The following is a 25,137-nucleotide window of genomic DNA, read 5'->3' on the forward strand; positions in this document are numbered from 1 at the left end:
GATGAGACTAAAATTGAGCTTTTTGGCCATCAAGGAAAACGCTATGTCTGGCGCAAACCCAACACCCCTCATCACCCCGAGAACACCATCCCCACAGTGAAGCATGGTGGTGGCAGCATCATGCTGTGGGGGTGGCAAACATTGCGGGGTGGTAGATGCCCTGTTTCTCTTATGGCTCAGTTCAGGTGCCTACATACACCATAGACATATAATTTACAACAGACATATACACACACACGAGAGATGTCAGCTCAGACAGATTCAGCGCAGAGATGCCAAGCTCATGAGCTCCATCAGCAGCAGATTTGAATATAGAATGGAAAATGAATGTTTTTATGCCACAAATGTTAATGCATCGAATCGTATTGCATCGAACTTAATCGCATCGATTCGTTCCTCTAATCAAACCGAATCGCACCGAATCGTTTCAAACTAAAACATATCATTCCTGTATCGTATCGGGCCCATGTATCTACACTGAACAAAAATATAAACGCATCATGTAAAGTGTTTGTCCTATGTTTCATGAGCTGAAATAAAAGATCCCAGAAATGTTCCATACGCACACAAAAAACTTATTTCTATCAAATTTGTGCACATCCCTTTAGTGCACATTTCTCCTTTGCCAAGATAATCCATCCACCTGAGGGTGCTACTCATCTAGTGTCTAACGTGTGTGTGTGTGTGTGTGTGTGTGTGTGTGTGTGTGTGTGTGTGTGTGTGTGTGTGTGTGTGTGTGTGTGTGTGTGTGTGTGTGTGTGTGTGTGTGTGTGTGTGTGTGTGTGTGTGTGTGTGTGTGTGTGTGTGTGTGTGTGTGTGTGTGTGTGGTCTTCTCAACAGGGCAGTCCCCAGGCAGTCTGGGTGGTTCCAGCTCTGCGGCAGCTCCATGAGATCACACGCTCCTTCATCAAACAGACCTACCAGAAACAGGACAAGGTACACACACATTACCCCTCACCCCCTCTCTTGCTAGAGAGCCCGTGTCCAAGATGGCAGCAGTCGACAGCATAAAAAACACATGAATACAGTACATTGAAGTGACGCATTTAAAACTAACAGACTAGAGCCGGACTGATATGTGATTTTTGCATCCGATTCCGATTTATAGAATGGAAATATTCACAGATAACCGATATATCTGGCGATATGTTTATTATTATAGCTGAAATAATAAAAAATAAAGTATCTGGATTGTGCTTAAAGCAGCCCTACAAAGATACTCAGAAAGTTGATTTCTTACATTTGAGGAAAGAACATTAATGTAAGCCCCACATAGAATTCAGAAGCACCAGAAATATTATATTTTTTTATGGTAAAGCTGTGTGTTGCTCTAGTCTAGTAAAAATAGGATAAACTGCACTGATTCCAGCTAAACATTTGCCTAGGCTCTGAAGAATGAGCTACCTCATACTAGCCAGCTGGAAAGCGTCATAGGACACATGTTCAATGTATTAGTATTTAGCTATGTTTTCTTCGATTGTAGGGCTGTAGCCACTCAATTCTGGTAGTTGCCACTTTAAGGAAAAACCTCAATCATGAAATTCACCGCTACCTCTCGCACCAAATGTTGCCTCAGTGCTATCTGGAATCCATGGGACGTCCCCTACAAATGGTTACGTTAAGGTTCGGGTTAGGGTCCCAAGGATCCAAGATAGTACCCTCCGTGAATGGCGTCAAGTAGTCTTACACAGCTAGTTAGCTAGCTAGCACTCGTCATGGAAATGGGGGTGATGATTTGCGAAACGTGAAATGGACCAGTCCCTATCCATACATCAAAACGTAGCTACGAAGTGCTACTTTGTAACCTGTAAAGTTTTTGTTGTGTCTCTGAAAACATTAGAATAACAGAGCTTGAGGAATACCCTTCTCAATGAGCAAATATAAAACACCAGATTTAGCTGGTTTCACTAAAGGGCTGTAACGGCACATACTTTACATTTGGGCATAGCATCCACTGTTTGTCACGACACCCAACACCCTACCATGACATTATACGTAACCGTATATGGCCAATGCGCATTTTTGGCACTTTACTCAGCACTCACTGTAGAAACAGTAGTTAGTTCACTCTCCTCCCGGGTTGCCAGGTATAGCTCAAATTTGAAGCCCAATGCTACTTAAATCCCGCCCACAAAGCCTGAAAACTAGCCTAAAATGTTTTTCCTGCAGCAAGAGGGGAGTTGCCACATTTAACCATTAAACCCTTTTTCCATAAGGTTGACATTTTTCAAAGAAGAATGTCGACGTAACGACGTAAGAAGCAAAATTCAGATTTCCATCAAAATAATAATTATTGTGAGCTAACGTGACTAATAAAGGAATTTGAATATGCCGTAAGAGAAAATATAATTTGCCCTTATTAAACTCGCCAAATGTTTTTCCATCAATTTATGCTGATTTAACTTGTTTGACTGCTATGATTGTAAATAAATCCCCTATGCGCATGTGCATAACTATAGATAAATCCAACAGGAGAGTTTGAGGGATGAAAGTTGGACAGAGGGTCTCAAAATCTCTGCACAAGAAAGACTTGGACGAACTTCAAAATAATGTTAGGCTATTTTCTGGCAGTTGTGTTGTTATTATGTGCGAGATGTTAAGACTACAAACTGTTATAAATTGCATATCTGCGAGATTGACTTGTCATTTCAATAGGCATAGGCTACTAAAATCTGTGTTTATGATTGTAATTCAACTTTGCCATGGTTTGGTTAGCTAGCCCCTGATAGCCTACAGTAGCCCAGGCAAGATGTAAGATGAACGATTTAGTAGCTTGCTTCGTTCAAATGAACAGACTAATTTATTTAACATGAATAGCGAGGCGATTTCGAGGTAAGTGCTTCTGTTGCCCAATAGCCTGCTGGAATAGGTTACTGTGGAAGGGGTCTTAATTTCAATCACTGAATCATATATATTAGTAATATGGATATGAACTGAATAGGCCTATGCTTGTCAACAACAGCCAGTGTTTTGTTTTTTTAAACCAGTAGCCTAATCTGACTGACTGTTACCTTCAATCTAATGCATTCTAACAACAGCTGATCGGCAATTGCGATAGAACTGTTACCATGATCACAGTTGATAACTTCCGATTTCATTAACTAAACATGGCCAGTAATAATTGCATAATAACACAAGGCTACAACAACAGTAAACTGAAGTTATAGGCTATTAATTAAATCCGTTTGCCAGCTCCAGGTAGGCTACACAAGTGCCACAAATTGATTTGCAACGACTCCAGTGATATCGTCATTTCATTAATAGGCTACGTAATGGCCAACAGATGTATCACTCTCCACTGTCAGTTTCATTGTGCAGCACTCGAGACCCAAGAACTGAGCATGTGTAAAACCCTTTGCTAGATATGGTTTTCCATAAACAAAGTTGATAATAGATTGCAGTTTAAACCACTTCTGGTGGGAGTTATTTCTTGATGCTCATCAGTTCTAGCGCGTTAATATGTTTGATGGGAAAAGGGTTGGAAATAGGTGTCTCCATAAAGACAATCTAAATAGCCTACCTACAACTGGTAAAAGGTGGTCATGACGTGTGCGCATGCTGCTCTATCTTCTCTCACTCACGTGACTCATCTGCCTGCTGCAGCGCTCAGTCTCAACACACACACCCCTCCGGACCTCCCCCTCCCCACCACTCACGCACTCAGCAACAGGCTGCCTCACTACCTGATGGTAAGCAGCAGCAGGTCACAGTGAAATATATATTTTTAAGAAAAATGACATGTCGGACACGGTGCAATTTAGAAGTAGTCCAAAAACCCGCGACCAATACATTTTCACCGGCGACATCGTTTTGAAAGTTGCCCAATTTTGCAGCAGAACCATGGACATGGCAACCCTGCCCTCCTCTGACTGGTGTAGTTGAGTTGGCCAGGTGGTAGTGTCCAGTCTTAAAGGCGCTGCATGGTCAATCCAACGTCTGCATTGGCCGTGCAGCATTTACAGTGATACGGCCTCTGCAGAAGTCAGGGCATTGATACTTCTTGCGCTTCTCGGAGCAGCGCAGAGCTGTTGTGAAGGAAGTTGTTAAGGCAGTAATTTTGTGTTTGTACAGGACCTCCCACCTACCATCAACCAGTCATGTCAATGTGGAGGTATATGGTGCCCTCCACATTGTTACAAAATTTGAGAGGCACACCCTCCGTACAAATCCGACCACATTTTGTATCAAGCTTAAATTGTCTATTAGTGTAGCGCGCCAAGGCAATATAGGCTTATAGCCATGTAAAGAGCGACCTCTTCAGTACAAATAATGAAATGCACAAAAAAGTCAACTTCTATGAACAACAGCTTTTTTTGGTGAACGTTTTCTCCGCATCTTATATCGGTTAAACGGCGATACAAATACATCGGTAAAAGGCTAATATCGGCCGACAATATCGGTCAACCAATAAATCGGTTGGCCTCTATTACAGACATCAAAAGCCACAGACACATCTTCATAGCACATGTGCTCCCCCAGCAGAGCATCATCCAGGACTTGAAGAAGAACTTTGAGATCGTCAAGCTGATTACAGGATCTCTGGTGGTCTGTCATCGACTAGCGGTGTCTGCCGCTGGGAACAATGGACTGACCGGTCACACATTGGTGGACGGACGATACACCTACCAGGAGGTACAGTACCCTCTGTGTGTGTGTGTGTGTGTGTGTGTGTGTGATTTGCTTTGGTAGAAGTTTATGTGGTTGAGATGATGAATTGAGGATTTTGATCTCTGTGAGATAAACACATGAAGTCCTTGTTGGTTCCTGACTCGCTCTCCCTCCCGCTCCAGTATCTAGATGGCCACTTAAGGTTCCTGGCCTTCTTCCTCCAGGAGGCCAGCCTCTACCTGGTCTGGAACAGAGCCAAAGAACTATGGGACTGCCTGGTCTCTGGACCCGAAGTCTGCGAGCTGGACAGAGAGGTACACACACGTGTTACATACTCTATATTACATAGTCTACTCTGTATGTATACACTAACTTTAACTGTGTGTGTGTGTGTGTATGTGTGTGTGTAGATGTGTTTTGAGTGGTTCACTAAGGGCCAGCATGATCTGGAGAGTGATGTTCAGCAGCAGCTCTTCAAAGAGAAGATCCTCAAACTGGAGCCCTACGAGATTACTATGAATGGTGAGACACACAATCACACACACATTTGACACGTTATTTTGTTAACGTTTTTGTTGATGGCCCACTCTTAGAATATTATGTAGATCTTATGTAGTGGCTTTAACCAGTGTTTTATTTGGGATGTTTCAGGCTTTAATCTGTTTAAGACCTTCTTTGAGAACGTCAACCTGTGTGACCATCGCTTGAAACGCCAGGGGACTCAACTGGTGAGTCAGTCCAAACTAGGGTTGCCAAGGGAGAGCATATAACTAGTAACCAGTAAACTACCAGAATTTTTGTAACTTTCAAGGATTTTATCACATGATGACATGTAGTGGCATTTTGGGGTACTTCAGATTATCACAGGTGTTTGTAATCATCTCTGGTCCTCTGTGTGGTCTTATTATATGTAAAATATATACACTACTGTTCAAAAGTTTGGGGTCACTTAGAAATGTCCTTGTTTTCGAAAGAAAAGCAATTTTTTTGTCCATTAAAATAACATCAAATTGATCAGAAATACAGTGTAGACATTGTTAATGTTGTAAATGGCTATTATAGCTGGAAACGGCAGTCCTGTGTTCCAATGGCACGCCTCACAGGTCCTCAACTGGCAGCTTCATTAAATAGTACCCGCAAAACACCAGTCTTAACGTCAACAGCGAAGAGGCGACTCCGGGATGTTGACCTTCTAGGCAGAGTTGCAAAGAAAAAGCCATATTTCAGACTGCCCATCTTAATCTTTTATTTTTATTGGCCAGTCTGAGATATGTTTTTTTCCTGTGAGGCGCCTGTTCCTCAAACTAGACACTCTAATGTATTTGTCCTCTTGCTCAGTTGTGCACCGGGGCCTCCCACTCCTCTTTCTATTCTGGTTAGAGCCAGCTTGCGCTGTTCTGTGAAGGGAGTAGTACACAGCGTTGTACGAGATCTTCAGTTTCTTGGCAATTTCTCGCATGGAATAGCCTTAATTTCTCCGAACAAGAATATACTGACGAGTTTCAGAAGAAAGTTACAAATTTTAAATCAGCCGTTTCCAGCTACAATAGCCATTTACAACATTAACAATGTCTACACTGTATTTCTGATCAATTTGATGTTATTTTAATGGACAAAAAAATTGCTTTTCTTTCAAAAACAAGGACATTTCTAAGTGATCCCAAACTTTTGAACGGTAGTGTATATTTTGTAAAAATTGAATGACAAAGCTGTAAAACATTATCAATTCATTGTCAATTCATTCAGCATATTAGCATAAGAGGCTAACACTAGCATGACATTTAGGATTAATGCACCTGTGGGACATAAAAACCCTAATCCTGTTTTGTGTGTGTGTGTAGTGTGTGGAGCGGCTAGACCTGGCTGGGATGGACTTTATCTGGCGCATCGCCATGGAAACACCTGACGAGGAGATTGCTAACGAGGCCATCCAGCTAATCATCACCTACAGCTACACCAACCTCAACCCCAAGATGAAGAAGGTGTGTGTGTGAGGGGGAGTGGGGGGGGTTGGGGGTTGTGTGTAGCTGGGCTACAGTCTCTGGTATTCACTCTTTGTGTCTGTGTAGGATTCTGTGTCTTTACACAAGAAGTTCATTGCGGATTGTTACAAACGACTGGAGGTGAGTTCTTCATTCACACACAACTATCAGATGGAATGTGTTTAACTTCTTATATAAGATAATTACATACTTTGCTAATAAAGCTTAGTGAATTGATGAAATTCAAAGTCTCCTTGCCTTCTTCTTTCTCTCTCAGGCGGCCAGTTCAGCTCTAGGAGGGCCCACGTTGACTCATGCTGTTACCAGGGCAACCAAGATGCTGACGGCCACCACCATGCCGACTGTAGCCACGTCTGTCCAATCGCCTTCCAGGTCCACCAAGCTGGTGATCATTGAGAGGCTGCTGCTATTGGCTGAGCGTTATGTCATCACTATCGAGGTAATCCTCTCTCTCTGGCTTTGACATCACACTGACCAAGCAACTGGTTTTCACCCCCAACATTTTCACATGTAGTTACAAACTATTTACATTTGAGTGATGAGAAGTGGGGTGAAAGAATGAGATGGACACATTAAAATATTACTCTGTGTTTGTATGTGTAGGACCTGTACTCTGTGCCTCGTACCATTCTACCTCACGGAGCGTCGTTCAATGGCCACCCTGTCTCTCTGCATGTCACCTATGAGTCCACCAAAGACACCTTCACACTGGAGGCCCACAGTAACGAGACTATAGGCAGCATCCGCTGGAAGATCGCTGAGCATCTCAACTGTCCAGTCGACAACGTCCAGATCTTTGCCAACGACAGCGTGGTGAGTGTGTTATTTGTATCTTTGTCTGTGTGTTTGTGTTGTTGACTGAACAAAGTATGTGTGACAGCATAGTAAGCCAAAAGATGGAAGTGTGTCTCTGTATGTGTGACTGTATATCATATGTAACTATGTATGTGTGTTTTGTGTAACTCTCTCTCTCTGTCTATAGTTGACTATGAACCGGGACCAGAAGCTGTTGTCCCAGCTGGGGTTCAGTGATGAGCAGTCTCTGACAGTGAAGAGCTCCGGCACAGGCACGCCCTCTGGTGGCAGCTCAGAGTCCTCCGTCTCCGCTTCCTCCTCCAGCTCCGCTGTCTTCAACTCAGCCTACGCTATGGAACAGGTACACCACACACACACACACACGCACGCACATGTGTATATATATACAAACAGTTAATGTTTGAGTCTGATTATGTGCTAACGGTGTGTGTGTAGGAGAAGTCCCTTCCAGGTGTTGTCATGGCGTTGGTGTGTAACGTGTTTGAGATGCTTTACCAGCTGGCCAACCTGGATGAACCACGGTGAGTTACTCACGCAGATCCTTCAAGGACCTGGACCTGACTCCCGAATGGTAAAACATTTATTATGTTCTGTGTGTGCGTTCCAGGATAACCCTGCGTGTGCGTAAGCTGCTGCTGCTGATCCCAACAGACCCAGAGGTTCAGGACGCTCTAGATAACTTTGTTCCCAAAGAATCCAGTGTCTGGAGTCACCAGGTACATAAATATTAACTAGTTATATAGCTACTAACCCATCAGTACTATTATATCCTAGTCCTGTACAAACAACCATCAGGTCAGGCCCACCAGTGGGTAAGGTTGTGTTTAGGTTGAAATTATGATGAGGAGAGTTCAACTCCTCTGACCAGAGCCAGTGTGATAAAATGTATGTGTTTCCTGTGTGTGTCTCCTGTAGAAGACATTGTTCACCCTGGGTCAGGGGTCAGGCTCTCGGTCTCCGTCTTTGGGTTCTAAGCAGCAGCACCAGCCCAGTGCTGCCTCCATCTTGGAATCACTCTTCAGATCCTCTGCTCCCGGGATGTCCACCTTCAGAGTCCTCTACAACCTAGAGGTGCACACACACACTAAATATACACACACACACACACACACACACACACAACACTCACATTTCTACACGGACACACTTCACACATTTCTTCCTTCGACCACTCTCTCTCTCTCTCGCTCTCTCTCTCTCTCATTAGGTGTTGAGTTCTAAGTTGATGCCGACCTCAGATGATGAGATGGCTAAGACCAGTGTCAAGTCTTTCTGTGAGAACTTCCTGAAAGCGGGAGGACTCAGTTTGGTGGTAAACGTGATGCAGCGAGACTCTATTCCCTCTGAGGTGGACTATGAAACCAGACAGGGTGTCTACTCTATCTGTCTACAACTGGCCAGGTACACACACATACACACACAGCATATGTTTTTCTATCCTTGTGGTGAGCTAACATTTCTATTCAAAATCCTATTTTCCCTAACATGAACTCCTAACACCTAACCCTAATTCTAACCCTAAACCTAACCCCTAAGCTTAAAATAGTGTTTGTCCTCATGGGGATGTGGGAAATGTCCCCACAAGGGAGAGGTTTTCCTTGTTTTACTATCCTTGTGGGGACTTTTGGGGATTTCCGGTACCCACAAGGATATTAATAGAATCCCACACATACACAAAGAAATATACATTGTTAGAGAGGTTGAATGTGATTGGATCTTCCTTTTCCCTGCAGGTTCCTATTGGTTGGCCAAAGTATGCCGTCGTTGCTGGATGATGATGTCATCCGAGAGGGCGACACGCTGTCTAGTCGGCCATTCCGTAACGCGGGGCGACCAGGGAGACAGCTGTCGCTGTGTGGAACGCCTGAGAAGAGCTCCTATAGACAGATGTCTCTGTCTGACCGCTCCTCCATCAGAGTAGAGGAGATCATCCCTGCTGCACGTGTAGCTATTCAGGTACCCACACACGCATACCTAACACACACATGCACCTAATACACACACATCTAACGCACACCTCTAACCCTGTCTCTCCTTTGTAGACGATGGAGGTGGGGGACTTCACCTCGACGGTGGCGTGTTTCATGCGTCTAACCTGGGCAGCAGCCGCCGGCCGATTGGACCTCGTCGGCAGTCCTCAGCCAATCAGACCTGAACACAGCTCACTCCTCCCCCTCGTTGTCCGCAGCCGTGTCAGCAGCACTGGTGAGACACACACACACACACACACAAGAAACTGACGGATAACATTGACACAGATTTCACAACATAAACATCAGCCTGAATTATTAGCAATTAAATAGATTATTGCCTGTTATTCGGATATTCTGATTGTTTTGCCCTCTCCTGATGTCTCTCATTGTACAGGAAGTAACTGCAGCTCCAGCAGTGAGGGCGAGGCGCCACCCACAGCGTTGCATGCTGGGATATGCGTGAAGCAGCAGAGTGTTTCTATTAAAGACTGCATCATCGCTAGAGAGGCCCTGTCTCTACTGGTCACCTGTCTACAGCTACGGACACAGCAGCTAGGTAACACGTCACACACACACACACACAAACACACACTGTTTTGTGAAGACCAAATGCTAACAGTGTTTGTCTCTATCCAGGGTCATTCTACAACCTCCCCTGTGTCAGCGACTTCATCATCGACATCCTGCTGGGATCAGCCAGTGGAGAGGTAACTAGGGTGTGTGGGAGTGGGGGTGTGAGACTGAGTGTGTGTGTGTTATAACCCGTGTCTCTGTCAGATCCGGCACGTGGCGTGTGACCAGCTGTACACTCTGAGCCAATCAGACACGTCTGCGTTCCCTGAGATCATCAAACCCAACGTGTTCTTGCTCCGAGTCGTCCTCACCTCCCAGCTGCCCCTCTGGAGCCCCACGTCTGTCATGAGAGGAGTCAACCAGAGGTACACACACACACACACGTGTTGTTGTCATTGCTGCTGGGAGGCAGTAGGAAGTTAGGCGGCAGGTAGCTTAGTGGGTAAGAGCGTTGTGCCAGTAACCGAAAGGTCGCTGGTTCTAATCCCAGAGCCGACTAGGTGAAAAATCTGTCGATGTGCCCTTAAGCAAGGCACTTAACCCTAATTGCTCATGTAAGTCGCTCTGGATAAGAGCGTCTGCTAAATGACTAAAATGTAATGTAAAATGTTTGACAGCAGATGGCGCCAAATTATCTATATAAACTCAGCAAAAAAAGAAACGTCCTCACTGTCAACTGTGTTTATTTTCAGCAAACTTAACATGTGTAAATATTTGTATGAACATAACAATATTCAACAACTGAGACATAAACTGAACAAGTTCCACAGACATGTGACTAACCGAAATGGAATAATGTGTCCCTGAACAAAGGGGGGGTCAAAATCAAAAGTAACAATCAGTATCGGGTGTGGCCACCAGCTGCATTAAGTACTGCAGTTCATCTCCTCCTCATGGACTGCACCAGATTTGCCAGTTCTTGCTGTGAGATGTTACCCCACTCTTCCACCAAGGCACCTGCAAGTTCCCAGACATTTCTGAGGGGAATGGCCCTAGCCCTCACCCTCCGATCCAACAGGTCCCAGACGTGCTCAATGGGATTGAGATCCGGGCTCTTCGCTGGCCATGGCAGAACACTGACATTTCTGTCTTGCAGGAAATCACGCACAGAACGAGCAGTATGGCTGGTGGCATTGTCATACTGGAGGGTCATGTCAGGATGAGCCTGCAGGAAGGGTACCACATGAGGGAGGAGGATGTCTTCCCTGTAACACACAGCATTGAGATTGCCTGCAATGACAGCAAGCTCAGTCCGATGATGCTGTGACACACCGCCCCAGACCATGACGGACCCTCCACCTCCAAATCGATCCCGCTCCAGAGTACAGGCCTCGGTGTAACGCTCATTCCTTCGACGATAAACGCGAATCCGACCATCACCCCTGGTGAGACAAAACCGCGACTCGTCAGTGAAGAGCACTTTTTGCCAGTCCTGTCTGGTCCAGCGACGGTGGGTTTGTGCCCATAGGCAACGTTGTTGCCGGTGATGTCTGGTGAGGACCTGCCTTACAACAGGCCTACAAGTCCTCAGTCCAGCCTATTGCGGACAGTCTGAGCACTGATGGAGGGATTGTGCGTTCCTGGTGTAACTCGGGCAGTTGTTGTTGCCATCCTGTACCTGTCCCGCAGGTGTGATGTTCGGATGTACCTATCCTGTGCAGGTGTTGTTACATGTGGTCTGCCACTGCGAGGACGATCAGCTGTCCATCCTGTCTCCCTGTAGCGCTGTCCTAGGCGTCTCACAGTACGGACATTGCAATTTATTGCCCTGGCCACATCTGCAGTCCTCATGCCTCCTTGCAGCATGCCTAAGGCACGTTCACGCAGATGAGCAGGGACCCTGGGCATCTTTCTTTTGGTGTTTTTCAGAGTCAGTAGAAAGGCCTCTTTAGTGTCCTAAGTTTTCATAACTGTGACCTTAATTGCCTACCGTCTGTAAGTTGTTAGTGTCTTAACGACCGTTCCACAGGTGCATGTTCATTCATTGTTTATGGTTCATTGAAAAAGCATGGGAAACAGTGTTTATACTCTTTACAATGAAGATCTGTGAAGTTATTTGGATTTTTTACGAATTATCTTTGAAAGACAGGGTCCTGAAAAAGAGACGTTTCTTTTTTTGTTGAGTTTAGCTAAAGTTGGTTATAAATGTATATGGATGTATAGCGCCAGGGCCCATTTTGTTCTGTGTGTCCTGTCTATATGTCTATATCTGAGTGTATAATATTGTTCTGTCTGTCCAGGTTGCTGTCTCAGTGTACTGAATACTTTGAACTGCGATGTCAACTACTGGATGACCTGACCAGTGAGTTTACACACACACACGCATGCACACACACACGCACCAACAGTTTTACAACACTGGCATTGACACATGATGAATGCTCCTGTCCCACACCCTCAGGTTCGGAGATGGAGGTGTTGTCAGTGAGTGCGGCGGCCATGTTGGAAGATGAGATCAGCTGGTTGGATAACTTTGAGCCCAGCTGGAGCTCTGAGATGGAGACCAGCGAGGCTGACAACATCCTGCAGGCTGGACACCTCCGCCTCATCAAAACACTACTGTCACTCTGTGGCACCGAGAAGGAACAACTGGGTGAGAACACACACAAGCATGTTTTGATATTTTGATCGGGAGGTCGTACGACCATCTGGATCTCGTAGACAGTGTGTGTTCTGAAGTCTCTGTGTGTGTTCTTCGCAGGTCCCTCTCTGATCCAGCAGCTGTTGGATGACTTCCTGTTCCGAGCGTCTCGCATCATCCTGAACACGTCTAACCCCGCCTCTAGCTCCCCCCCCAGCCACGACTTCCACCCCAAGTGCAGCACGGCCAGCAGCAGACTGGCAGCCTACGAGGTGCTGGTGATGCTGGCAGACAGCTCTGTGGCCAACCTACAGCTCATCACCAGAGAACTGCTGTCCATGCACCACCAGTCAGACCCCTCGCTCAGCAAGGAGTTTGACGTGAGTCTCACACACATGCTTGCGCTCATGCACACAGTTGCGTGCACACACACACACGACCAAGAAACACACGTGAATGGAGAAATGCTTGATAGAACTGAAGTGTTACAGGTATGTAATGTTATAAGAAAGAGTAATAGGTCTGCTTGCTGTAGTCAGTCTACCGTCAACGTGTCTAACTCTCTCTCTTCTATTCCCTCCCTCCGTGCCCCTCTCTCAGTTCCTCCCGCCGGTGGACAGTTGTTCTGTGTCAGGGTTCGTAGGGTTAAAGAACGGTGGAGCCACCTGCTATATGAATGCTGTGTTTCAGCAGCTGTACATGCAGCCTGGCCTGGCTGAGGCCTTTCTGTCTATAGAGGACAACACACAGCAGCCAGACGAGAGTGTGTTCTGTCAGGTCCAGTCTCTGTTCGGACATCTGATGGAGAGCAAGCTGCAGTACTACGTTCCTGAGAATTTCTGGAAGGTATCTAAACATGCGCACGCACTACACACACACTCATTCTAATACACAGTACATACTTAACTATGTTTCGGTCAAAAATAACACATGTATGTGTTTCTGTAGATCTTTAAGATGTGGAATAAGGAGCTGTATGTACGAGAGCAACAGGATGCCTATGAGTTCTTCACTTCACTGGTGGACCAGTTGGACGAGCACCTCAAGGTAACACACAATAACAAAAGACACTTGTCTTTTCCCACTTTTCCCTCCTCCACTATTCACTACTAAACACGTTTGTACTATAATGTAACACAACACACACCTTTATTATTATTGAGATGTTGGGTCTGTCTTGTTTTTCAGAAAATTGGCCGTGAACAGATCTTCAAGAATACTTTCCAGGGAATCTTCTCTGATCAGAAGATCTGCAAAGACTGCCCTCACCGGTGAGCGCACACACACACACACACACACACACACACACACACACACACACACACACACACACACACACACACACACAAACACACAAACAATCAAAGGCAGCCATCACTTCTAAACTCCTAACTATAACCTCTGATCCCTGATCGTAGGTATGAGCGAGAGGAGACGTTTATGGCGCTGAACCTGGGTGTGACTTCCTGTCAGAGTCTGGAGATCTCATTGGACCAGTTCGTCAGGGGGGAGGTGCTAGAAGGAACCAACGCCTACTACTGCGAAAAGTGCAAGGAGAAGGTGTGTGTGTGTGTGTGTGTGTGTGTGTGTGTGTGTGTGTGTGTGTTAATGTGTGTGCAAAGAGGGTGTTTATTAAGTCGCTGTCCAGTGTTGTGTGTACATGTATGTTAACGTGGTGTGCGTATCTCTACAGCGTACCACAGTGAAGCGGACTTGCATAAAGTCCCTGCCCAGTGTTCTCTGTATCCATCTGATGCGCTTCGGTTTCGACTGGGAGAGCGGACGCTCCATCAAATACGACGAGCAGATCAGGTTTCCCTGGGTGCTGAACATGGAGCCCTACACGGTGTCTGGCATGGCTCGTCAGGATGGGGGGGCGGAGGGGGGAGATGGCCGGGCCGAGCCAGGGGGCTCACCCAGGAAGAAGGTGACCATCTCAGAGAACTACGAACTGGTGGGAGTTGTAGTCCACAGTGGACAGGCACACGCTGGACACTACTACTCCTTCATCAAGGACAGACGGTAAGAGACACACACACACTTTAGTGTTATAAACAAATATCTCATGTTTAAGACAAGTAACATTTTTTTATCACAAATGATCAACTTCTCATCCTGTCCTCTCCCTCTCTGCTCTCCATCCTTTCCTCTCCTGTCCTCAGCAGTGCTAGGGGAAGGTGGTATAAGTTTAATGACAACGTGGTCGAGGAGTTTGATATGAACGACGAGACTCTGGAGTATGAGTGCTTTGGAGGAGAGTACCGGCCTAAGGTCTACGACCAGTGTAAGTCCTATTTTACAGGTAGACCAAGTAGTGGATGTCAATAAAACTTTCTCAGCAGCAAAAGTTGTGGTGTCCCTCGAGTAGCGTCCTTGGTCCCCCTCGCTTCCAGTTCCTTCTGTACATTAAAGTGGTAATATGTAACTTTTTGGGCGACCCGACCAAATTCACATAGAAATGGGAGTTATAGATCAATCATTCCGCTTGAAATCAAGTCTAAGAAGCGATATATATGTTCTATGTGCGCTATTTCTATGCTTCCCTTTCTTAAGTTTTGTTTTTGAGTCTTTTACTTTGGGTTTTGTACACCAGTTTCAAACAGCTGAAACAACAATATTTTGGGCTATGAGAAATGTATTTCACAGTGGTTTAGATAGTACAATGATTCTCTACACTATACTAGCTTATTTTGTAACAAAAACTGAAATTAGGCGAACTATTCGAGTTTTAGCAACCAGTAAATGGCGAAGCGATTTCTGCATAGTGCAACTTTAATGACATCATGAAAGATCAAACATCCCATTCTCTGTGTGTGTGTCGGTCTGTCTCTGTGTGTGTAGCTAACCCCTACCCTGACGTGCGGCGGCGGTATTGGAATGCCTACATGTTGTTCTACCAGAGGATCAGTGACCAGAACTCTCCTGTTCTCCCCAAGAAGAGCAGAGTCAGTGCCATGAGGCAAGAGGCAGAAGACCTCACACTGTGAGTCACACACACACACAGCCTAAATATACACACCTCATACACACACACAACTCACACTTTAACCCTCTCTCTCCCCTGTAGTTCGGCACCCTCTAGCCCAGACGTCAGTCCCCAGTCGTCCCCTCGGCCCCCCAGGGCCAACAATGACCGTCTCTCTGTCCTGACCCGCCTCGTACGGAAGGGAGAGAAGAAAGGTCTGTTTGTGGAGAAGATGCCTGCTAGGATCTACCAGGTAAATACACTGGACTAGACCGGTTCGGTGGACCACGTTTTTTATCAATAACCTTGCCTGAGACCTGAAGACTTGTAATAGCACACTGTGTTCATGCCTAGGCTTGAACTCAGATAGCTAACAAAGACAAACTTCTGTCTCTCTGTCTGTGTGTGTGTGTAGATGGTGAGAGATGAGAACCTGAAGTTTATGAAGAACAGAGATGTGTACAATAGTGACTACTTCAACTTCACCCTGTCACTGGCCTCCGTCAACGCGGTACGTGTTTGTGACTGTTTGTGTGTGTAGGATAAACGGAGACGTGTCAGCATAATTCAAGGTTGCGCCTGCCTCTCGAAGCTGTTCTTATAAGCAATGTGTGTTGTATTGCAGACGAAGCTGAAGCACCCAGCCTACCAGGCCATGGCCAGAGAGAGTCTCCAGTTGGCGGTCCACTTCCTGTTCCACACCTACCTCCACACCAAGAAGAAGCTGCGGGTGGACACCGAGGAGTGGATGGCTACGGTGGAGGTGTTGCTGTCTAAAAGCAGTGAAGCCTGTCACTGGATGGCTCAGTACCTGGTGGAACCTGAGGGACGAGAGATCACCAAGTCAGTACTGCTATAATACTACTGTAATACACCTACACTCCACACAGAACCACTGCAGTACTTACATAATACTACTACTTGTAGTACTTACATTACTACTCATCAATCCAACTGATCTTCTCTTTCTCCCCCTCATCTCTTCTCTTTCTCTCCTCCCCCCCAGGGTGTGTCTGTTGGAGTGTGGGGTGAGGGAGGTGAGGGTCGTAGTGGCAGCCATCTTGGAAAAAACTTTAGAGAGTGCGCTCCACTTCGCTGACTCTGGATTGGACAGCCTGACCGATGCGCTCCTCTCCCTATTGGACAAAGACGTTCCTGAGAACGTCAAACACTGCAACCAATACTTCAGCCTCTTCAGCAACTTTGCTCAGAGGGTAACACACACAAGCACCATATAAACACATTACACGCACACATAGACAGACCCACTCTGATATCCAATATCTCTCTCTCCCAGGGCTCTGGTCCGTGCCAGTTGTTGTTGAAACACTCAGCGTATCGTAGGATGCTCATCTTCCTCCTCGGACCCAACAGACAGAACAACCAGGTACGTACACACACAACACACACACTCAATTCCTGCTAATCTGCAGAGAAATGAATATGACAAGATGTTGTTGTTGATGGTTCTGGAATCTCATCACCTTTTTCCCACTCTCTCTCTATCTTGCTCCCGCTTCCTCTCTATCCCTCTATCGCTCTTTCATTCTCTCGCTCTAGAATCGGAGGTGGAGTCCAGCCCAGGCCAGAGAGTTCCTGCACCTGCACTCCACTCTGGCCCTGATGACTCTCCACTCAGACCTCAACACACAGCACACACATGGTAACACACACATGACCACAGTTAGGATGCTTCCATAATACGCTGATGTGTGGAACCTGACGTGATTGTGTGTGTTTCTCAGATCAAGGTGTGTGTAAGCTGAATGTGAGCAGTGTCCCTGCCTCCTCCCTCCTCCTCCACCTCAACGCTGACATCATGGCCTCGCTCTTCACCCCAGAGGGACAGCCTTACCTGCTGGAGGTAACACACACAGTCTCATGCACACACACACATACACATTGACACATCTATATGTATTTTTTACTTTTTCCGTGTGTGTAGGTGATGTTTGCAGTGCGGGAGTTGTCCGGCCCTCTGACTGTGCTGATAGAGATGGTGACGTACTGTTCCTTCTGTAACGAACCCTTCTCCCTCGGAGTACTACAGCTGCTCAAGGTAAGAACTACAACTCCCAGCCCTAAACATGTCCAATACCACAGATAACTACAAACCCCAGCACAAAACACAGCCAATACCATTCTGATCTCTGTGTGTGTGTGTGTAGACGCAGTTGGAGACTGCACCGCCCCATGAGCTGAAGAACGTGTTCCAGCTGCTGCAGGAGTTGCTGGTGAGTGACCGCTGGCAATCAAACCTGTCTGCATGTCCTTGGAAACAAACAGAATAATGCTAGCTCCAGACTGTGTGTGTGTGTGTGTTCTCAGGTGGTGGAGGATCCTCTTCAGACTCAGAGACTGAAGTATGCCTTCGAGTCAGAGAAAGGCCTGCTAGGTAGGCTACCTTCCACTCTTCACTGGGATTGTGTGTGGTGTGTGTGTGTGTGTGACTCTGTTCTCTTGTTTGCAGCATTGATGCACCAGAGTAACAACGTGGACAGCAGCCGCTGCTATCAGTGTGTCAAGTTCCTGGTTACCCTGGCACAGAAGTGAGTTTCTCCAGAGACCGTTTTGCGAAATATGTTCATGTCGCCGCCATTGTGTCTCAGGCTGAAAATGTTGAATGGGGGTAGATTTGACCGTTGCAGCAAATACATCAAAGTAATGCAAATGTTTCAGTTCTGTTAAAACCTCTAATTTCACACTTCCTGTTTTCACATAACGTGTTTGTGTGTGTGTGTCTGTCTCCAGGTGTGCTCCTGCTAAGGACTATTTTAAAGACCTGTCTGGTCACTGGAGCTGGGCAGTGCAATGGCTGCAGAAAAAGGCAAGCGTCAAGCACAATATAACACACACAATCCAGCACTCTATTACAGACCTGTCTCTCATATGTACGTGTGAGTCACAGGAGGCTGCTGAGGGGACTCATAATAATGGCCAGAACGGCGCAAATGGAATGGCATCAAACACCTGGAAACTATGAGTTTGACATATATGATACCATTCCACTTATTCCGCTCCAGTCATTACCACGAGCCCGTTCTCCCCAATGAAGGTGCCACCAACCTCCTGTTGTGTGAGTGCACATGCATGTGGCATTTTGTGTGTGTGTGTGTGGGAGAGCATAGAGTATGCGTTAGAGTAACAATGTGTTTCTCTGTCAGATGTCGGAACACTACTGGACTCCTCAGAGCAACGTGTCCAATGAGACGTCCACAGCCAAAACGTTCCAGCGCACCATCTCAGCCCAGGACACCTTAGCCTATGCCACAGCACTGCTCAACGAGAAGGAGCCGTCTGGCAGCAGCAACGGCTCTGACGGCAGTCCAGCCAATGAGAACGCCGACCGCAGCCTCCGACAGGTACACACAGACAGTCTGACAGTGTGTTTATGGAAAACTTTACAGAGGTAGAATGTATAAAGAGAACAGTAACGGCCCAAGAACAGAGATATTGTCACTTCTCAGAACGGGGCTCTAAATCTAGGCTGGAGAGTTTCATATGAATCGATTTCATAAACACTATATATACTACCATTCAAAAGTTTGGGGTCACTTAGAAATGTCCTTGTTTTTTTAAATAACATCAAATTGATCTGAAATGCAGTGTAGACATTGTTAATGTTGTAAATGGCTATTGTAGCTGGAAACTGCTTTTTGTAGGTATTTTACCCCCTTTTTCTCCCCAGTTTCGTGGTATCCAATTGGTAGTTACAGTCTTGTCCCATCGCTGCAAGCCGTGCGTCCTCCGAAACACAACCCAACCGAGCCGCACTGCTTCTTGACACAATGCCCGTTTAACCCGGAAGCCAGCCGCACCAATGTGTCGGAGGAAACACCATACACCTGGCGACCGAGTCAGTGTGTACTGCGCCCGGCCCGCCACAGGAGGCGCTAGTGCGCAATGGGACAAGAACATCCCTGCTGGCCAAACCCTCCCCTAACCTGGACGAGAACCAGGATCTCTAGTGGCACTGCGATGCAGTGCCTTAGACCACCAAATGGCTGATTTTTAATGGAATATCTACATAGGCGTACAGAGGTGCTCAGTTGTGCACCGGAGCCTCCCACTCTTCTTTCTATTCTGGTTAGAGCCAGTTTGCGCTATTGTACGAGAACTTCAGTTTCTTGGCAATTTCTCAAATGGAATAGCCTTAATTTCTCAGAACAAGAATAGACTGACGAGTTTCAGAAGAAAGTTATTTGTTTCTGGACATTTTGAGCCTGTAATCGAACCCACAATTGCTGATGCTCCAGATACACAACTAGTCTCAAGAAGGCCAGTTTTATTGGTTCTTTAATCAGCACAACAGTTTTCAGCTGTGCTAACATAATTGCAAAAGGGTTTTCTAATGATCAATTAGCCTTTTCAAATGATAAACTTGGATTAGCAAACACAACGTGCCATTGGAACACAGGACTGATGGTTGCTGATAATGGGCCTCTGCACGCCTATGTAGATATTCAATTAAAAATCAGCCGTTTCCAGCTACAATAGCCATTTACAACATTAACAATGTCTACACTGTATTTCTGATCAATTTGATGTTATTTTAATGGACAAAAAAATTGCTTTTCTTTCGAAAACTTTTGAACGGTAGTGTATATGTCTTTCCTCTGAAATGCCACGTCTCATGTAATCTCTCTCTCCCCTCTCTCTTTATCTCAGGGTTCCGAGTCTCCCATGATGCTCGGTGATTCAAAGAGTGATCTGGAGGATGTTGACCCTTAGATCCGCCTATCAGACACAATCTTTACAATGGCGAGACGGCACGGCTCCAGACAGCCAATCAGACTGCTTTTCACCTCTGATTGGCCAGAATATGGAGGGAGGGGCCCGCTACAGCCAATCAGAACACTTATTCTCCTGGTTGCTGGGGCAACGAAGGATGCGTGAATAATCATGTGTGACTTCCTGCCAGACCAGACTAATGGAATCAGAGCTGGAGGAGAGTTTAGAGACCTGACTAATGGATTACAAAGCAGTTTGTTCTCTTACTAGCCGAGTCTGAAATGTCACCCAGTGGAGGCTGGTGGGAGGAGCTATAGGAGGACGGGCTCATTGTAATGGCTGAAATGGAATAAATGGAACGGAGTCAAACGTGGTCAAACGTGTTTGATACCGTTCCATACATTCCTTTCCAGCCATTACAATGAGCCCGTCCTCCTATAGCTCCTCCCACCAGCCTCCACTGATGTCACCCTATTGCTTATATAGTCCACTACTTTTGACCAAAGCTTCAGTGACAGAGGTAGTGCGCTATATAGGCAGTAGGGTGTCTTCAGATGGAGCCAATATTGTCTCACAAGGAAGGGACAGGGTTGTTTGTTTTTGAAGTTGTTGCTCATATTTGCCTATAACTAAATAGACATTCATTATTGTAAAGATCTGTTCCATAGCTGTAATTTCAAATGTAAGATATTTTAAAGTATCCTGTGCTCCACTCTGTAGAGGTGTGTATGTGTGAGGCCGCGGTATAAGGCATAACCTGCTCTGGAGGAATTACGATGCACACACACACACGTTTAACCGGGGATTTTAAGTATGCACTTTATAGTCCACCCCAGTCTATAGTGAAGTAGAGCAGCAGTGATTAGATCCTCTAGACCAGATTAACCACCCTCCTCACACACACACACACACACACACCAACACACCTCTCTTTTTTTATCACATCAAACTGAGTTGTCAGTGCTTTACACACAGACACACACAGCTGATACCTCCATAGAGAACACATGCAGTCTATGGAGGGTTCTAGAACACAAACGGAACAAAGCCAACCAACCAATCAGCACTCTCCTTCCCCTCCAGCTGATGAACAGTGACTCACAGTGCTGGATTTTAGTTATTTTTTTGTTTAATTTGTTTATCAGTTGACATCACTGTACTCATGCCTTATGCCACCACAGCTGCCCTTTGACACAAACACACACAGACACAAGACAGCAGAGGGTCAACGTGCCAATCAGAGGAGAGATCAGAAGCAAGTTTAATTTTGGGTGCCAATGAAATTCACACACACACACACACTCTCCCTCTCATAAACACACACAGCATACCCTCTGTGCTTGATCATTACATTATCATTATTCAGGAACTTATTTGCCAACTGCTTTGCTTTCTTTGACTTCGTTTATCTTTGTTTGTTCACGTCTGCCATTGGGACGCACAGAGGGGGCATAACCTCTGACTCCTAAGCTCAAGGGAGAACAACTGCCCCCTCTCATTGATGCCACAAAGTTCAAGGCCGACCGCAGTACTGCAGGCATTGTTTGCAGAAAACAGTATCCCCCATTATAGTGAATGGGAATATGGCAATCTTCGTGTAATAAATAAATAAAAATGGAAGACAATCATGGTACCAATAATTGCTTCTATTACACCAGATGTATGTCCTTGAACCCATTATTTTAAAATTGTACACCGAAGTAATTTAGTAGCTTATGGCAGCCTGCAGTACCCTGTTCTGCCTTCAACTTGACAGACTTAATGAGAGGTGGCAGCACTGAGCTAGCCTGCAACATATAATTCCTAGAGTAGCTCAAACTGCACATGTTATGTCTACATAAATCGCCCACATGAGACACCATCTTAACGACTTCCTTGGCTTCAAATGCGCTATTGAATCTTCACATAGGATTGAATAGTGTCATGTGATCGATGGCTTTGTCCATTTATATATATATATATAGTCATTGCTCTGACACCAAACAACCCCACCCTGACCACTAACCTCTTGACCTAACCCAACCCCTGGGAGAATTCAAGTGCCTTCATCTCCCAACTCCTCACACCTCGCACCCTTGTCTCCTCTCACCCCAATCCCCTACCTGTCCACAGATGACTTGCTATAATAACTGTGTGTGTATGTGTGACCATGCTGCGCATTGACCGGCAGACTGACCGGGTCCTGGTCTCAGAAGGCTATGTCAGAGTGGTCAGGTGTGCCAGTGACACAGCACTCCCCACTCACAGTGCAGAATGTTCAGTTTGACCCTCAGCAGCACATGTAGTCCTCCTCAGAACAGTACCAACTAATCAATCATTTATTTGTATCTGCATGGTGGAGGGAGGGAGGAGGGAAGGAGTGACATGGATCCAGGATTTTATTCTGTCAGTTTGTCTGCTTTGAGCATTACTCCTGCTGAAGGACAGTCCGCTGTGGCAGAACCCTGCATGTTGAAACCCAGTTTTCATTTGTACATCAGAGTTTGATTATGGGGAAATTTGATATAAAATAAACTGAAATGCACAGCCTTTTGTACACTGTGTTCTTTGTGTGTCTGTGTGAAGCAGGAGTGATCACAGTAAATTATAAAATCACTATGTTTATTTCAGGTCAAGCCAGTTGCAGTATGGGACAGCTGTGGGAGGAATAGAGGATCAGAGGGACAGAACCAGAGTCAGTGATCTGTTTGTTCAGGAGCTCAGAGAGGGCAGGGCCACGGATGCTGACCTTGTCATCATGGAAACCAGTCAGCGGAACACTGCGAGAGTGAAGGCTGAGAAAAGGGGGAGAAAAATCAGTTCTGATTTCTCCCTGAAGCTCCATCACATCATCAATATACAGTGATGATCACATTACTTCCTAGTAATACTACATTTTAGTATATTACGTGAGTGTGTGTATACAGTACCTGTTGTTTTTCTCCCCTGCAGCAGCATCCATGCAGTCTTCAGTTCCTCTCTCCTCCGGGCTCTGAGAGATCAACACCACCTGACACAGAAACACACACTGTGATTTGATTATCCAGTTTGATTATCAAATCAAATCAAATTTTATTTGCCACATGCGCCGAATACAACAGGTGTAGACATTACAGTGAAATGCTTACTTACCCTCTGTAGTGCCTTGCGGTCGGAGGCCAAGCAGTTGCCATACCAGGCGGTGATGCAACCAGTCAGGATGCTCTCGATGGTGCAGCTGTAGAACTTTTTGAGGATCTGAGGACCCATACCAAATCTTTTCATTCTCCTGAGGGGGAATAGGCTTTGTTGTCGATGAGAATGGGGGCGTGCTCAGTCCTCTTTTTTTTCCTGTAGTCCACAATCATCTCCTTTGTCTTGATCACGTTGAGGGAGAGGTTGTTATCCTGGCACCACACGGCCAGGTCTCTGACCTCCTCCCTATAGGCTGTTTCAACGTTGTCTGTGATCAGGCATACCACTGTTGTGTCGTCGGCAAACTTAATGATGGTGTTGGAGTCGTGCCTGGCCATGCAGTCATGGGTGAATAGGGAGTACAGGAGGGGACTGAGCACGCACCCCTAAGGGGGCCCCGTGTTGAGGATCAGCCTGGCAGATGTGTTGTTACCTACCCTTACCACCTGGGGGCGGCCTGTCAGGAAGTCCAGGATCCAGTTGCAGAGGGAGGTGTTTAGTCCCAGGAACCTTAGCTTAGTGATGAGCTTTGAGGGCACTATGGTGTTGAACTCTGAGCTGTAGTCAATGAATAGCATTTTCACGTAGGTGTTCCTCTTGTCCAGGTGGGAAAGGGCAGTAGATTGCATCATCTGTGGATCTGTTGGGGCGGTATGCAAATTGGAGTGGGTCTAGGGTTTCTGGGATAATGGTGTTGATGTGAGCCATGACCAGCCTTTCAAAGCACTTCATGGCTACAGACGTGAGTGCTACGGGTCGGTAGTCATTTAGGCAGGTTATCTTAGTGTCCTTGGGCACAGGGACTATGGTGGTCTGCTTGAAACATGTTGGTATTACAGACTCAGTCAGGGACATGTTGAAAATGTCAGTGAAGACACTTGCCAGTTGGTCAGCACATGCTCGGAGTACACGCCCTGGTAATCCGTCTGGCCCTGCGGCCTTGTGAATGTTGACCTGCTTAAAAGTCTTACTCACATCGGCTACGGAGAGCGTGATCACATAGTCACCTGGAACAGCTGGTGCTCTCATGCATGCTTCAGTGTTGCTTGCCTCGAAGCGAGCATAGAAGTGATTTAGCTCGTCTGGTAGGCTTGTGTCACTGGGCAGCTTGTGTCACTGTGCACACTCTTTTTGTGTGTTATGTCTCTGGGAGAGACATAGTGGAGACAAAGACCACACACGCTGCTACCATCTTATTCAACACTTGCTCTCTTTTATAAACAGATGCAAAGTGGTTCAGTGTTTGCTTGATGGGTAACCTTACCTGAGACCTGAAAACTTGTGCTGGCTGGCTCCTCAAGGTAAGTTCTAGTTTAATCTTTACTTAATCACACACCTGTATGTCCTTACCTTAGGGTAGCACTGGCATAGGCTCCATGCGGTGCCAAGGCTAACCATGGTGACCCCCAGGGCGCAGAGTGTTGCATAGACTTGAGGTCACTCCTGAGTCATAACAAACAGACTGACTAACGACACACACAGCACCGCCGCGATCAGACCATACCGGTACGGCTTCCCCTCCACCATACTGCTACCCTAAACCTGACCCCTGACGTCTAACTGTAACCCACTCTATCAGGGATAGCCTTAGGATGCAGCTTAGTTAACACAGAGTTAATCACAGGTGGTGTATTAGCTAAGATTTGATCTATTAGAGTTAGCTAAGCTATAGTAATGTATGTTAGTTAGTAGTTAGACTGTTGGCTCTGGGTCAGACACTGAAGGTGAGGGAGA

The 25,137-nt window shown here is 46.1% G+C and overlaps 1 protein-coding gene across 1 annotated transcript in view; it reads left to right on the forward strand.

Annotated features, from left to right (window-relative positions):
- Window positions 1-22,782, forward strand: part of LOC311131354 (ubiquitin carboxyl-terminal hydrolase 24-like) — a 40,987-nt gene extending 18,205 nt beyond the window's left edge. Inside the window, exons 15-58 of the mRNA XM_084164307.1 lie at window positions 829-936; window positions 4,483-4,632; window positions 4,791-4,922; window positions 5,019-5,130; window positions 5,260-5,336; window positions 6,450-6,590; window positions 6,678-6,731; window positions 6,868-7,050; window positions 7,215-7,424; window positions 7,594-7,767; window positions 7,863-7,948; window positions 8,035-8,143; window positions 8,343-8,498; window positions 8,635-8,828; window positions 9,161-9,383; window positions 9,470-9,632; window positions 9,795-9,956; window positions 10,037-10,107; window positions 10,178-10,338; window positions 12,214-12,275; window positions 12,375-12,566; window positions 12,675-12,934; window positions 13,155-13,400; window positions 13,503-13,601; window positions 13,743-13,825; window positions 13,973-14,114; window positions 14,248-14,576; window positions 14,717-14,838; window positions 15,396-15,537; window positions 15,622-15,772; window positions 15,935-16,030; window positions 16,145-16,362; window positions 16,526-16,733; window positions 16,817-16,906; window positions 17,080-17,182; window positions 17,265-17,383; window positions 17,465-17,578; window positions 17,688-17,753; window positions 17,848-17,914; window positions 17,990-18,068; window positions 18,271-18,346; window positions 18,684-18,881; window positions 20,188-20,541; window positions 20,705-22,782. Of these exons, the coding sequence (XP_084020433.1) occupies window positions 829-936; window positions 4,483-4,632; window positions 4,791-4,922; window positions 5,019-5,130; window positions 5,260-5,336; window positions 6,450-6,590; window positions 6,678-6,731; window positions 6,868-7,050; window positions 7,215-7,424; window positions 7,594-7,767; window positions 7,863-7,948; window positions 8,035-8,143; window positions 8,343-8,498; window positions 8,635-8,828; window positions 9,161-9,383; window positions 9,470-9,632; window positions 9,795-9,956; window positions 10,037-10,107; window positions 10,178-10,338; window positions 12,214-12,275; window positions 12,375-12,566; window positions 12,675-12,934; window positions 13,155-13,400; window positions 13,503-13,601; window positions 13,743-13,825; window positions 13,973-14,114; window positions 14,248-14,576; window positions 14,717-14,838; window positions 15,396-15,537; window positions 15,622-15,772; window positions 15,935-16,030; window positions 16,145-16,362; window positions 16,526-16,733; window positions 16,817-16,906; window positions 17,080-17,182; window positions 17,265-17,383; window positions 17,465-17,578; window positions 17,688-17,753; window positions 17,848-17,914; window positions 17,990-18,068; window positions 18,271-18,346; window positions 18,684-18,881; window positions 20,188-20,250 (5,991 nt within the window). The 3' untranslated portion in view covers window positions 20,251-20,541; window positions 20,705-22,782. The remainder of the gene's footprint in view (window positions 1-828; window positions 937-4,482; window positions 4,633-4,790; window positions 4,923-5,018; window positions 5,131-5,259; window positions 5,337-6,449; window positions 6,591-6,677; window positions 6,732-6,867; window positions 7,051-7,214; window positions 7,425-7,593; window positions 7,768-7,862; window positions 7,949-8,034; window positions 8,144-8,342; window positions 8,499-8,634; window positions 8,829-9,160; window positions 9,384-9,469; window positions 9,633-9,794; window positions 9,957-10,036; window positions 10,108-10,177; window positions 10,339-12,213; window positions 12,276-12,374; window positions 12,567-12,674; window positions 12,935-13,154; window positions 13,401-13,502; window positions 13,602-13,742; window positions 13,826-13,972; window positions 14,115-14,247; window positions 14,577-14,716; window positions 14,839-15,395; window positions 15,538-15,621; window positions 15,773-15,934; window positions 16,031-16,144; window positions 16,363-16,525; window positions 16,734-16,816; window positions 16,907-17,079; window positions 17,183-17,264; window positions 17,384-17,464; window positions 17,579-17,687; window positions 17,754-17,847; window positions 17,915-17,989; window positions 18,069-18,270; window positions 18,347-18,683; window positions 18,882-20,187; window positions 20,542-20,704) is intronic.
- Window positions 22,783-25,137: the final 2,355 nt, after the last annotated feature.

Source organism: Coregonus lavaretus (assembly GCF_964263955.1).
Source record: "Coregonus lavaretus genome assembly, chromosome: 6".
NCBI lineage: Eukaryota > Metazoa > Chordata > Actinopteri > Salmoniformes > Salmonidae > Coregonus > Coregonus lavaretus.